The following is a 15,919-nucleotide window of genomic DNA, read 5'->3' as shown; positions in this document are numbered from 1 at the left end:
GCAGAACTATTTGGAAGCCAGAGCTGTATAAGCTGTGTGCACTGTATGCACATGTCTGGAGAGATTACGGCTTGTAGTCTCAGCATCTTTACACAAAACACATCCTGGAGAACAAGCACAAAGATAGTGTCCACAAGGGAGACAGCAGCCCAGCAGTTAAACAAGTACCAGCTGCTTTCAAATAATCTCATTACAGAGCTGCATTAACACACTCTGGCACCATTAGGCACTCACAATACTGGTTCAGCTTCAATGCAAGATGAAGCAAAAAATGCTGAGCAGTCCTGCTTCGGTTTGAATGACAGTGCAGTAATAAAATACTAACAGGGCTTTAAGGCCTTCCAAACCATGACTCTAAGCACATTCAAGACTCATTGTCAAAAACTGGCAGCACTCTGGTGCCAGGTTTCATTCTTATGCACTAAACAAAAATTTAAGAAAATTCCAAACCAGGACCAGGAAGTTTCAAAGATTGTCTCTGATCTTGTTTTAATCCCTGTTGCTCAAGGGGAATAAGTTTTGTTGCAATCACCTGCAAATTCTGTGGCAACATAAGTGTATTTTGTCTCCACTGAATGTCATTTGTTTGCGCTCTTGACACAGACACAGATGCACACATTCTATGCTCATAGAATAAATACCATACAATGCACACCCAGCCAGGACCTATCCACTTCTTGGTTTACTATAGACCCTTTTCTCTACTTGGCCCAACTCTTTGGTCATTTGCAATTTCTAAAGAGACTGCACAGGGAGACTTAGACCCTTCCTCACCTGCCCTATGCACAACAGAGCATTCATGTGTGGAGGTGGGGACCTCAAATGTTCAATATTCCAAGTTTGCCAGACTTCTTTTCACATGCTCACCCAGTCAGCCTGCTTCAAAATCAGCTTCCAGCTTGCTCACTTTCATTGCACAGAAAAAGAAAACATGGTTTGTAATCTATGGCGCCTAGCAAGATGCAGCTCCAAACAGGTCCCAGCAGAGCCAAGAAACAGGAAACAAAACCAAATGCCTGCCTGTAATACATTAACACAGTCTGCAGTAAGAATGCTAAAAAACTTTTCCACATCCTTGAAGAAAAAAAAGGCAAAAAATGTATTTTAAAAAATGCTAACCTTGAGACTTCAGAGCACAGCTCTGTAGCCTGGAAGTGGTTCTCAGCAGTAGGTAGGACAAGCACGATCCTGCCAGAGCTCACCTTGTGAACCTGCAGAGAGCTCATCAAGCCCCCAGAACTGAACCAGCACTACCTAAGTGTTCAATAAACTGTGCTGAAAAATAAGATGTGTAATTCACTGAACAGTTCAACTACATGCCAGGTATATAAGATGAAAAGGCATCTGCCAACAGAATTGTATCTGACATTTAGAGTGATGTGGGAAAACGTCTCTTTCCATGGCTCCCTCAGGAAAACTTTAGTGAGCCAAACCATGGTCACCCAGACAGTTTCTTTTGAGGTGTGTCACAAGTTGACAGCAACAAGGTGACATATTATACCACTGAGATAACTGCATCAAAACCCATAATCATCCCTTTCTTTGCCTTTTAGCTGTGATGCACGGGACAACTCACAGGCCCAGTATGACATATGGCATTACATATCATGCTGACCTGCAACCCAGATTTCTATACCTATTGATAAAGATCTGATTTTGCCACCATGGTTCTGTTAATGATGATACTTATGCTCACATAGTGGCTTTCAACAAGATACATGAAAAAATTACAACATTGGTAATTTAAAGCAGTTTGCTGGGTTATGGATGGGATATTTTCCCCATTGTAAGAATGAATTCTGAAGCATAAGTGAAAACTTGAGGGCTTTACTAAAGGTCTATTGCCAGCCAGTGGAAGAAATTCAGTCTACTTATTTAATATATCATAGCTGTTACATTCCTGTCAGTTACAGAGCTATAGCAAGTTACTTTTCTTAAACATTATTATCAAAATGACCTGAAGAATTCTCAACTGCTAATTTGTGCATTTGAAACAGACACACTAAGAGAAACATAGTAGTAGAGACAACAGCTTACTGAGGAGGTAGGTCTGACCTGAAGGACTTGGAATGCAAAATACAGAGTATTTTACTCCTTTAGTACATACTGGAAATCCTGCAAAGCTATTCTCCTACCCTTTTCCATCACATCTTCCTGCATCCATGTTGCAGAGACTGGGCCTTTGAAAGGTTTTTCTTTGGGAAGGAAGCTTACAAAAATTGCTTCAAGGAACAGAAATACCTTGTTTGTCATTATTGGGGAGACTGTTTACAAGAAGGAAATCATAAACCAAGGAGATGAAAAAAGACAGATAATACTAGTTTTCATAAGTCTTCACTCATTTTTCAGATTGCTGCTCTGAGTCATGACCTATTTCCAGCACAAAAATAACTGATCACCCCCTAAAGCAATACAGCTTAGAGAAGGGAATGATCTTCCAGTGAGTTAAAAACACAGATCAGACTATGGCTTTGCGCAAAACAACCCGTGTAACACAATGTTACTACAAATTTTATAAAATTAAGCCATATTTGAAAATTCATCAACTGTAAAGCAAAAAAGCTGTATTTACTTTAAACATTGCAGCTTGAGGCTCCCCTAGTTCATGAAAGGGAGGTTTGCCTGTTGCCATCTCAATAATGGTACAGCCCAGTGACCAGATGTCAGCTGGAGCACCATATCCTCGTGGTCCTTTATCGATGATTTCTGGAGCCATGTACTGCAGGGTTCCTGGTCAGGACAAAAAGAGCAGTCAAGTATATAGTCTTCATTCTTATTAAAGAGGATTAACACAACACTCAGCAAGCCAAAAATTGTCAAATGCAACCTGTATAGCCAAAATGCTCAATTTCCCATATCAGCACTGAAAACTAGACATAAACCTCATGTTTTAACATCTTTTTTATAAACTATCTTTTTGCCTCTCCTTTCTAACACAAGGCTTCAAATTGCTAAACATCTATTCACCACATAATCCAATAGCATCCTCAGAAGATAAAATTATATCAACAATTTTTGCAGACACCAACTTTTAAAGATTATGCAGGTAAGAGATGACAAAATCTGGGAAGTGACAGATAGTCTTCATGAGAATAATTTTTTGTATTTTATGCCAATAATGAGAACACTAGTGACAGGAAATTTCAAAGAGTTAGTTTGAAAAAAAGCTATTTTTGTAAATATAGGGCAATAAATAAGAGAACCTGTCATAATTTGTCTAGAATTCCAGGATTCCTTGGATATGCTTGGGATTTCTGACATCCAAGGTTAGCAAAAAAACCCAAACCCCATAAACCAACCTGTTAGAATTTTAAAAGCTATAAATATTGACAAAATAAGATCCTGTCTGTAGACAATCTGAGTGTAATACTAGTAGTAATACTGATAAAGAACAGCACAGTAAAAAAATTAAATAAAAGATGGTCAATTTGGTATCACTGTTAGTGAACCATTCACTAACAGCTAATGAGATCCTTACAGAAAGTCCACACCCCCAGCAGAAACCTCCATATGTTCAGTGTTTAGAACACTACAGTTCTTTCTCCACCTGAATTTCTACCACCTCTGTTATGACATCTTTAAATTAAATTATTTTCCTTCTAAAGAATGCACTAAAACTATACTGTGGTAGAACTGCCAACTATCAAGTGATGGACATATGGTGAAGATAAAAGGGTATCAAATGTTCATTGAATGTGACTGCTGCAGAATGAAAGTTCAAGCCACAGCTTTGCCCTCAGGCTGGGTGTCTTGAATGGAGGGATATAATGTTTAAACCACCAGAAGCCTGATTCTTCAAACCATGTGATTTTATTACATAATGCCTAAAATCTAGGGTTTATGTACTGAGTTATGGAATAAAAACAAATTGCTAGAGACCTTTTAAAGCCCTCTGGGGTATAGCTACCTGCTTACTGATTTTAAATCCAAAATGATAAATTAAGTATTTATTCACATGGCAAATTACATCTCAAAGGTACAAACAGGGCTGAAAACTTGCAAGAGAACAAAGAAGGGCACAAGGAAAGAGTTACCTCCTTTTGTTACAGTATGGTGACTTTTCTCCATATATAATTTCTACTGAAAATCAGTTACTAACAAGTCACTAAGGAGTATGTAAAATACAGGCAAAGAGAATGATTTTTCTCTTAGTACCTGCTCCAACCCTAACAGCAATCAGCCATAATAGTGGCTTCCTGTGCAAAATTAAATTTTGGACTATGACTTTTAATAGCCACAAAAGTGTCTTTCACCATGACTTTAACTATTACCTTATGGAACCCCTTTTTATACTTAAAAGTTACAGAATATCCTGCAGAAATGAGCAGCATAGTACATCACACCATGTGGTACTGCAACCCTTTTCCATCAAATGCAATTGCATTGAACCAGCCTAACAAATATGGCAAAGACAAACGTTGCAGGCAAAACCTGAAAATACCCTTTTCCAGAGAGAAAAGACCTGTACATATCTGAGAATTATCAATCCAGTTGCAAGCAAGATGGTTGATAAGAAAATTATTTATTGAATAATGTGTTCAGAAAAAAACAGTGAACCTCCTTAAGGGAATGCTTCAGAAGGCAGCATTTAGCCAGCTCTGTTCAGACATGCTGTCATATGTGTATCTATCTGTTGTGGTTTGTAAAATGAAGAGATTTATTCTTGTAGATCTTCATTTTTAAAACATTTTCATGCTTCATCTGGGATTCCAAACAGGACAAACAATTTTTTTTTCCTTCTCTTTAAAGAACTCCTAGCTTAACTTAATTTGATTCTAACTACAGTCTATATAGCTTTAAGGGAAATAGATTTGCTTAAAATGCCTGCACCTGATGAGATGTTGATCTCATGAGATCCAGATCCAGACATCATATGCTGTATTCAGATCATGATGTAATATGGGGCTAGTTTCCAATTCACAGGCTTTGCCAATAATGAGTAAAAATAACTGAGAAAGGTAAGTTACTTCAGAACCTTAATTTTATTTTCATGGCTTCCTTTGTAAGAAAGCTGGAGGAACTTCAGACTCACCAGCAGATAGGTATAGGGAAGTCTTGATTTTCACTTAAGTGAAGGTTGTTATCTTCTGTCTTCCACTTGACTGATGGCTTTGTCTGTGTATCATTTACTTAAACTGCAGGCCCGTAACAGGCTTGTGATATCAGCCTTTGCATAAGGCCATACAACAAGCAAAACCATCATGTTACCTTCATCTACTGATCACAGAATTGAGAAACTATGTGACCATATATTCATTTTTTAATGTGGAGTTTCCCTTTTTACTCAGCAATTTTTGTTTTCCCTGAATGTTACAACTCTTCACAACGTTGATGTACTGAAAGCTGTTCTGTAACACATCAGCCTAAAATTTTCATGTAAACTGTTCTTGTTACTGTTGTTAGGCAGTTGGTTGGGTTTTATAATTAATACCTCAAAACTGAAAGTGTTCCTAAGTTTGAGTTTGGTTTTCTGCACTTTTAAACATACATCTAGAAAGTCTGCATGTGTAAGTTACTAATATCAAGACTGTTAAATAAAAAAGTTGCTGCATTCAAGTGTTTCCAGATGTAATTGGAACAAATCAATTGATACTTAATGAACACTTAGAAGAACAACTTTTACCCAAAAAAAGTAAAGTGGAAGAGAGCTACACTTAAAAAAAAAAAAGTAAAGAAAGCTATCAAGCCTATGTTTACGATGATCACACTTCCATTTACTCTTCCCTGAAAACAGAGACCCAGTAATGTTTTCATCACTAACCCAAAGAGCCTCTTGGCTCAAATGCTAAATCTGTCACGAAAACCCTTATGAACTCTGCTAGATTAATCTCACCTGTAAATGTTTCAGTGCATGGATTGATTCCTGCCAGCCGTTTGGAAGTACCAAAATCTGATATTTTAACCACGCCACTGTAGGTGTTCACCAAAACATTGTCCCCCTGTGGTTTGGATAGGAGAGAGAAGGAGGGGAGCGTGTGAGGATGGAGGAGGAGAGAGGGAGGCAGCAAACAGGGAGGGGAGACATATGAATACAGATTCTCCATCTCAATACTCCTTCAAGTTTGCATTTATCTTTTTAATACACCGTTCTACAAAGGAATATTCCCGGAGCACCAGGAGGAGGAGTTGGTTTATGCTTTCCTTTTGTTTTCAGCTTCCATGTAATCCTATTAAAAATTCTACTTCAGATTAGAGCAAAACTAACTGAAGTAAATAAGATAAAAAGCAAATCAAACAAGACACATTAAAGGAAAAGTTACCTTTATATCTCTGTGTACAATCTGGTTCTCGTGGAGATACTTAAGGCCTTCCAGAATCTGCTTGGTGTAAAATTTAATTGTAGGTTCTTTCATTGGGCCCCACTTAGATCTTAAGAGAGCTGAGAGGCTGCCTAAAGGAGTTTAAGAAGAAAGTGTATCAAGATAGTGAAACCCCCAAATTAACATGAAACAGTTAAGTCTGGATGAAGCCTTTGCTCAACTTCGTAGCATGAAAGAAAAGCACTACCTATGATTAAGCCAAATTCTTGCTAGATCACTCAAAACAAATAATTTGCTCCTGCTCTGGACTGGTTATTTCTTACTGCCAGGTGAGGTTCTACTTCCATGACATGAATAAATGTTCTGACAGGGCTGGATCCACCCCCCTCACTTCACTGTAACAACTGCTGAGACTACGACCAGCACCCATTTAGCCCTTAATGAACAAGGACCAAAGGTAATACTGTACCATGTTGTACATTGCACTTCATAAACCACAGGTGTGGGCAAAGAGAAACTGATTTTCTTGAGGCAGGGAGGGTAGAATCAAAAACAGAAAGAGCCTTTTCTTTGCAAATCTGGGATTAATGTCTGGCAATATTCAGAGACGGGAAAGAAAGCTCTTGGAAAACACCCTCTGAATGGATGTCCAGAGTAGGAGATAGGCCATCCACACATCCCCAATTCTAATAAAACTAATCTTTAAATAACACAAATATTTTAATCATAAGGTGAAATAAAGAACAGTTTTGCTTATTAAGCACAAAATAAACTAAGTACAGTAGGTCTACTTAAGGCCAGAAAAATTCAGCTAAAAAACTTTCAGTCCACACCATGCTTTATAAGTGAAGTTTCCTCAAAGAATCTTGCATAATCTGAACAGCTGGTTCCTTTTTATGACTGGCTACAGAGTTTAAAATACCTAAATTGGTTCAGTAATATCTTGCCATGAGCAACTAATCACAGCACACTTTACTGTGCATATATGCACAGGAAATAACATCAGCTGACACTGTAAACAAGTGTGGGAAAACAAGTGGAAGAGTTGGTACAACCTCATCACATCTGCATGCATCATGCAGGTCAAAGTGTCTCAGCTTTCAGGTAAGAAGGTCCCACGGATTCAAAAACTAAATATTTTCCCTACATCCCTAAATGCCCTGGATGTATTTAATTACACTTTGAATGTTGTGTCTTTCTTAGAAAACTGAACTTCCCCCCACCTTTTTCTTATTTCTGTTTTTATTTTGCAAAATTAAAATCATGCAAAATTTAACTCATTCTGACATATCCTTGACACTGAAGAGTAAATAGCAAAAGGGAGATGGAAACAATGTAGAGAGGTTACAAAGAGATTTCACATTCTCTTCTTCCAGCAGAGAAGGCTGGAGGAGTGAAACTGGAAATTATGAGCAAGTGACACATCTCACTTTTATCTCTAATCTACCAAGGAAATAAATAGCCATGTTGTGTATATGGAGGTTAAAAAACAGTACTTAATTGCTCTGTCAGTGTTACTGCTCAAAGAGAAACTTACACTGAAAGCTCCACTCATCATTCAGACACACTTGAGCACAATGGACTATACAACTCTAATTCCACTATTTTATAACACATGAGTATTTGAAACCAAATACTTCTAATGAGTTCTCTAGGTTTAGAATTATTACAGAAAGGAGAGAGGGTACTGGGACCCATACTCTTCAAATTTACTCTATGAGAAAAATGACTTCTACAGTTAACATCCCAACAGAAAAGCCATACAGAGTGCACAAACACATTAAGTACTTATTTAGTGACTTGCAGTAAGTTTGCAGTCCCAAATGCTTTTCCTTTGGCAGACCAAATTCAGGAAGATACAAACCTCCTGGCACCTGCTCCATAAAAATCTTAATATATCCATTTTCTGAAACAGATCCAAGATACTGGACAATGTTCCGATGCTTTAAATATTTGTGCAGTGCTATCTCTTCATGAAGAGGTTGAGAATACCTATTTAAAAAAAATCAAACCAAGTACTATTTCATCATGCAGGAAAAGGTTCTAGGCTATGTTTAAATGTTAGTTTGACAACAGAATGGATTTTAGGGATACCAATCCAATTCTCAGCAAACATCTTGTCCATGACCTTCAAAATGCAGAGTGATTCACTGCCTATTCAAAAAACACAGAGATAGATCTCAGAGCAACTCTGGTGGAGAAAAATGCCCCCCAAGAATTTATATATGTGTGTCTTCTGTATCAATACACAGCAATTTCTTTGACTCCAGAGCTCCTCTCATCCTTTTTACCCTCCCCAAAAGAATAAAAATGAGATACAACTTCAACCTAAAATCAAAACCATGTCTTCTAGAATTTAAGATATACATGCAGATTATTAAACTGTAATATTTATGATATATAACATATATTTCCCCCAAAATACAGTCTTTATTCTCAAAAAGGTACTGATGTATACTAGGAGAAAACAATAATTGAATTTCAGTATATTGGGATTTTAAAAACTAACCACACAGAAACACATGCTAAGAAGAGCCAAGTTTTCAAAAAACCCTGCATTTTTGTTAACAGTGTGTATATAACAATGAATTAGGTCTTACCTGCTGTCTCTCTCAGGTATTTCTTTGATGGCTATTCGGACCTGGTTGCTAAGGTCTCTTCCAGCATAAACTATTCCATAAGTACCTTTCCCTAGAACGACCCTGTCACCATTCTCATCATAATCATATTCATACTGCAAGCAGAAAAGATAAACAAAGCAGCACAGAAATTATCACTAACATTTGACATTACAGAGAGCCTTAACCACAGTTTAGTACAGCAGAGAGGAGTTACTGCAGTGCAGCTGTAGGACAGCAGGTTACCCACCAGCCTGGTGCTTTACACAACCTGTAAAATTTCCATCTTACTTGCTTTGTAATACAATCTTCCTTAACTAACTTTGAGAATGACGCATTCATCCAAACAAGGAACACACCACTAAAGCAAATTCAATGAAACAGTACTGTCAAAAGAACCCATTAATGTATCATCTCTAAGAACTGCTGACAGAGCCTTCAGAACATGTAAATATATGGAACATAACCTAAAATTTTGAAACCAATGGTTTAATAAATAGATAAAAGTAATATTCCCATTATAGTGGGTGAACATTAAGACCAAAGACTCTCATTTGAGCTTAGCCACAGCAAAATTAATTTCTGACATACTCCCCTCTCATTATGAGCTTTTTCCAAAATGCAGAAAAAAATGTTCATCTTGTCAAAGAATTATTAAATACATGAAGTGGTGGTTTCCACTGCTGCTGAAACATGCTGGGTCATATTTCCAGCTGACTAAATCATTGCTGGTTCACTGACTTCAGTAAAGCTATGCTAATTTACACCACCTCATGGTCCTGTCCTATATAGTGACCTTGTGACAGAGCTCTCCTACTCTAAAGGAGTGAATGGTGATTAATAAAAGTGTACTCCAGACACTATATAAAACCAAATTTCTTATGGAAGTTGAGTTGAACAGCACACCCATGATGCAAATCAGGGAACTGATAAAGGAGGAAAGGAACTGGACAGTTTCACAGTCTCAGATATTGTCAGGAGTACACAGACCTCCCCTCGTATCTTCCCACATACAAGAGGATGTCCCCTATGGGAAAACTGCAGGGTATTCTCTGTGGCTTCATGTGATTGCCCTATTAAAAAAAACAAACAACAAACCTTTTTACAACAGACATAACTACTGACTTTTCTGTCAACGACCACTTTTTCTGCGTTGTCCAATACAACTCTCTGATACAGAATACAGCCTTGAGATATTTCTTTGAAGTGCCTTCCCAGTTCACATTGCAGCTCTGCTGCCAGTGTCCACGTGTCACTGACATTCCCCCTCTTCACCTCGGCAAAGACAGCAAGTTTCATGCTGCTGTACGGAATGTGCTAAAGGAAACCCGTCTGTCGTTTATCCTAACAGCATATTCTACTCAGTGGAACTGAACTGGACTGAGCACAGCTTGAGCACAGTTTCATTTACTGCATTTCAGCACTTCACAGATCACAACATAATCTTGTTACACAATAGGCATAACTGACCCAAAACGCCATATGCAAAACTTGTCAGGTTCTTTGGTAGGAGCACATCCAGCTTTCACACTATCATATGACATAAAACTGTGCAAAAAAAAGACAGCAGGCACATTGCAGAATTTAGGATTGACAGCAACTCCATCTGCAACAGACTGGTCCTAAGCCAAACCCTTTACCATGTAGAAACCTATGTACTCCCATCTCAGTCCCATGATACATGAAAATCGTTGGAATTCAGAGTTCAGTGCTGGTTAGTAGACATTTTAATAGACTTGTATATACTTGATGCCACTTTATATTTGCCTCTTCTTGTCCCAACAGCTACAAATACTGAATGAACCACTGCAGGCTGCCAAAAGTCTGAATAAGTGATCCACTGGCTATGAAAGCCAACCATTAGGTAAAAGTAAACAAGTGTTCATATCTGACCTTCTGTAGTGCAGAGTGTTCTCTAGAATATACTATTTGGGGTACAGCAGGTACTCTTAAAGTGATAGGCACTTTTTCATATTAATATACAGAAGGGAATACCCTAAGGCAGAATGAACTGCAACATTCACACTCCTTCAAAATACTTTCTAGCTGTAAAAGTAGGCTGCAGTTTATATATAAAATATACAACCCCTTGTGACAACATTCTGATAAGGATTCTGACTGAAATCAGATTTTCTTCCCCCAGACTTTGCAGCAGGTTATTTCTTCCTCTTCCCCAAATAGAAACAGTTATTTTATCAACAGTAAGAACTGATTTTTCTGTATTAGTCAAGCCCATCAAGACCATACAAAGCTGCATTTTCCTTGTTGACACTTCTTAAATGTAGCATCTCAAGCTTCAGGAAGGCATTAAGTGTCTTCATTCATTTATACACTAAACTAATTAATTGTCTCCTTCAGAAATCCTGATTTCTGTTCTAGTGTCCTAAGACAGTAAGTACAAGGTGACAATTGTGAAAACTTCAAGATGGGTAGGATGACACAGCCTAAAGATTTAAAATTAGTTTCTGTAGTCACATCTCCATGTGTCATTCATTCATGCAGGATTGTTTCCTGCTATGCATTGTCAAGAGATGTTTTCAGTTCAGTTTTTAAAAGGCTCAAGCCATGGTGAGCTCACATCCTCTGAGACTGTTATACAGCTGAACAGACTGTGCTGCATGGAGATTGTACTGCTATTAGCTGAGTACATAATTATGTAATACAAAAAAATCTGCAGCTATAGATAATACCCTGTCTGTACCAAGGCAGAGCCCTGAAGCTGGGTCAAGACCACACATGTATGTATTAAACTGGGCTTAACAGATGTGTGCATTTGTCCTTTTCACTTGAGGAAAGAATTCTGTGGCCAAATAAACAAATAAACAAACTAATGCAAAAACTCATCTTTCCCACTATATGCAACTACATTCAACAGTACAGCAGAGAGTTTTATATTTTCTTTTTCCTCCCCTGAAGCCTCAAGTCCTACAAAATGCTCACTACCATGAAGAGCTGCTCTGAATCATCAGCCTAAGAGAATTGCTGGAATGAGACACAATCAAAAAGATGCCCAGCTCAAACAAGCCACAGGAAGGTTTTCGTGCTCATTAATCAGATTGATTAAATTTGCTTCACCACAAATAGAACTTACAACCTACTTTATATGGTGGCTTTTCATATTTCAAAACAAATAAAAGAAGACTAATAAATACAGGGTATGTATTTAATGCTACAAATGGGGACATTTGCTATGAGTCACTATGTCTTATGAAGACATGGATTCACCTATCCCAACCTGAGGCCTCATAAAATGTGAATAACCCTTTCCAAGTTGGTTGTTTTTTCTTTTTTCCTCTCTGTACTAATTATAAAGAAAGCCTACAGCTACTGGATTCCTAACATGCATGTTAATGTGATAAGAAAAAAGCACAGTGTATTAACCTGATCCTAAATACCTGCAATATCTCTGGGACAGAAGCCTGTCGAATGAAATTACCTGGAGTAGTAACGGTATCAGGTACCAGCTAGAAAAAATAAAGTACCTTTGTAAATGGCTTTTTCCTAACATTTATTTAATATTTTATCTTTTTTATCCACTTGAGCCAGCTGATATCAGTTGATTCTCATCTCTACATTGTTTGCAAGAAAATACAAACACAGTAATAAACTTCATTAAGGATTTATACACTTTACAGCAGTAACAAGCCCACTTTATTAAAAAAGTGTGTTTTTTCAAATGAATGCAAATCTCATGTACAAATAATTTTGAAAGACTTTAAACTTCATATACAATTAAGGAGTTTAAATGCTATTTATCTTTCTACTATATTGATATTGAAGTCCAGGGAAGACTGAGAACAAGTTTCAGAGTTCTTAGATCTTTTATCCTTGACATACCTCCAATGTGTCTCCATCTATTTCTCCTTCTAGTTCCAAAGTACTGCCAACTGCATCAGACAAAATTTCTTTCACCAAACCACAGAATCTAAAAAAGAAATAAATAGCACAAGATCAAAGATGCATACCCTTTTGGAAACAGACTAAACAGATTCTTTGCAAGCTGGGCTTTGCTTTCAAGCTAATAAACTGACTAACATGTTCACAGGTTTCTTTCATTACTAGCTTTCTCCATATTTATCCTGTTTTAAATGATGAAGAATATCAAACACACACTGAAAAGCCTCATTATTTATAAAATTATTTTATTTGCTGTAGCAGAACCCAATAGTTACTTGTTATTGTAGTTGCATAGTAAAATCTTGGTAGATCCAACTCAAATACTTTTTCAGTACCTGTTTCACTGCAAGTGTGATTATTCAGTATTTCAGAAAATCAGATGTTGTAGCTTCTTGTCAGGTATTCAGAAAGCCAAAAGTACAAAATTAGTAATGTGGTTAGAAGAAAAGAATTTTAACTAATTTCTAGTTCTCTGGGACAGAGATACTTAAGTACAAGACCATTTTTTTCTGTAGTTCCGTGCCTGAGTCACTCTTTTTTTTCCAAATTCTATAAAAAATGGTTAACAATTATTAAAAAACATTATGAAATATTCATCATCTCATTTCATACATCTCTTTCATTAAATAACAGAGATACATCCCTGGAACTGACTGCTGTAGTGCACTGAATAAGGCATTAAAAATGTGACCATGTTTCATGACACACAAATTGCACTGCCAAATTAAGGCTGAGAAGGTGACATTAATTTTAGTGTTTCCTACCTTTTATGCAGTGCACTCTGCAAAGCTCGTAGTTTTCTTTAACCTGAGTTTATTCCATGTAATACATAGATAGTAATTATTACAAGAAACAGTGAATATACCATTGTATTCCAAAACCTAACATGTATTAACAACTCCCTCCTACATCATTCGGAAGGTGTATTTGCAACTACCAGTCACAAGGCAGAATTTGGTCTGCAAAGATTTAGGCTTAGAATTCAGTTAGCCTGCTTACTTTTTAGAGACAACAGATCATCACAAAATATTTGAGTACAGGTACAATCAGTAACATGGATCTGTGACACAATGTAAGTTAAAATTTCTTGTTACACTTAGATTCTCTTATTTAAATCAAACTGAACAGACACATAAGGGAACCTGAAACACCTTACATGACATGGCCAAGATAAAGAAAAATAAGATAATAGTTGTAAGTTATATTAAGCTGGTTAAGCCTTTTTCAGACATAATGATTTGTAGATAAACTAATCAGAATACACAGGAACTATAATGGGTGCCCTCATCACCTTAAAAATCACTGAGTTTACACTGCTTCTTCATCAAGAAAAAATAAGTGAAGAAATAAATAATCTGTTTCTCAAGAAAAAATACTGGTTTTCAATCTTTACAAAATTTTGTTTAGGATATAGATGAGGCATGCAACACCCACACGAACTGAACTCACCTACTACATTGGTTTTCTGTAGAAAAGTATATTTGAAAGTCATCATAGTTGTCATGGACATAAAGAAAACAACATCGTTCATCAAACTTGGAAATGCTGTAAAATTCACATTAGGAAAATATTATTTTGGATATAACTATTAGAAGAAATAGGGCGACGAAGAGGGTCTTTTTAAATTATGAACACTTAAGAAACATTTTTCACAGTTAATAACATCAGAAGCAATATGCAATTATATATATTTTCCTTATAACTAGGAGTTTTCAGTTTCTTTATATATTCTATAATCCTATTTCCAATTGGATAAATAAGCTACTGCTTACTTCGGTAAAATACTAGTTTATCTGAAGTGTATTGAGGTTGGTTTGTTGTTCACCTCCACTTCCACACAATTCCATCAGACTCCTTGGTATTTGATGACACCTCAATGCAAAGTTAATCGCTTTGACACTAATTTAGCTACCCAGAAAATCTTGCTTTAAAGACTGAAAAGTACTTCAGGTTTTTATAATCCCATTGCTCCTACAATAAAACTGAACTGGGAAACACCAACAGTGCAGCAGATCCTTCTCAGTCTATTCTTTTTATGGCCTTAACACAGATAAACAAGTTTGGGGATGATCAATATTTACTCCAAATTGCAGCAATAACTCTGAAAAAGGGATTATTTATTGCATATTGTGTCTTGCCAGTGCCATATATATCCCATCTAAATGCACTGAAGCCTAAAAGTGAAATGCCATAAAACACAGTATCAATATGAAAATAAATCTAGGAATTAATCTCTTATCCCAAACACTTGCACTTCAGTATTTTGCTACATAATGCCAAGTTGTTAGGCTTATTCAGGTTTTTTTGTGCCTTAAGTTAATAAAATTTCTTAGATTCTTGCCTGATCTGTTTAGTCAAACTCTTCTATTTCCCTTATCCTCTGCTGAGCCATTTAGTTAAAATAATACGACAGTAGACTGCAGTAAAGTTGCCACATGTTAGATGACCAATTGGTATTGCTTGTTGAAGCATCATTAAGAACTATGCGGAAAACATTCAAAAAAATCCAAATTTTGCCTGAAGAATTTTTTAGAAATATGTGAAAATACACTATGCAATTCTTTAGTTTCATTTAGTATAGCAATTTCTAGTCTAACAAGTCAGATGAGCACATATCTGACATGAGAACTAAGAGACAAAGCAAGGTGATTCTTCTAGGGGTAAATAGGATAGACAAGACAGTGTCTGAGTAACAATACTGCATTATAAACAGTGTCATGTATGGTCTATATAAGATGAACTGGTTAGCATAAATACAATTTAAGGGTCTTGAGAGAGTGTATGTTCACTGAGGCTACAATTTTTTTATTAAACTAATGCAATTTCAAAACTATAGAAATTTTAAGTTGCCACATACAAAGCAAACATCTAACTCCACTAAATTTAAAAAAGATTGCCCCTTTGAGCTTTTTAATCCTCAGCAGTGATTAAAAATCAAAGCAAATGAAATTAATTGCTTGCTTCCTTTTGATTAAAGTTATCTTTCTCAAAGATTAATTTCTGCACATTATGTTGACTGAAGGTAATTAATATGGTACAGTAACGTTATGCTGAGTTATGCTCAATCAGTTCCACAGACTTCAGTAATTCACACTGCATTGGAGTAGTAGAATAAAATACCACATAAAATTCATTTAAACCAAA

General features: G+C 36.5%; 1 protein-coding gene across 4 annotated transcripts in view; it reads right to left on the bottom strand.

Annotated features, from left to right (window-relative positions):
- Positions 1–15,919, bottom strand: part of MAP3K15 (mitogen-activated protein kinase kinase kinase 15) — an 85,312-nt gene that overhangs the window by 10,492 nt on the left and 58,901 nt on the right. For all 4 annotated transcript variants that reach the window (XM_069001907.1, XM_069001988.1, XM_069002142.1 and 1 more), the window contains 7 exons: positions 14,225–14,320; positions 12,716–12,803; positions 8,861–8,994; positions 8,125–8,252; positions 6,261–6,391; positions 5,834–5,939; positions 2,573–2,730 (listed from right to left, as the gene is read on the bottom strand). In XM_069001907.1, coding sequence (XP_068858008.1) covers positions 2,573–2,730; positions 5,834–5,939; positions 6,261–6,391; positions 8,125–8,252; positions 8,861–8,994; positions 12,716–12,803; positions 14,225–14,320 — 841 coding nt within the window. The remainder of the gene's footprint in view (positions 1–2,572; positions 2,731–5,833; positions 5,940–6,260; positions 6,392–8,124; positions 8,253–8,860; positions 8,995–12,715; positions 12,804–14,224; positions 14,321–15,919) is intronic.

The sequence above is a fragment of the Aphelocoma coerulescens genome, chromosome 1 (genome assembly GCF_041296385.1).
Source record: "Aphelocoma coerulescens isolate FSJ_1873_10779 chromosome 1, UR_Acoe_1.0, whole genome shotgun sequence".
In the NCBI taxonomy this organism is placed as follows: domain Eukaryota; kingdom Metazoa; phylum Chordata; class Aves; order Passeriformes; family Corvidae; genus Aphelocoma; species Aphelocoma coerulescens.
The sequence above is the reverse complement of the archived record's forward strand: the minus strand, read 5'-3'. Positions and strand labels throughout refer to the sequence as shown.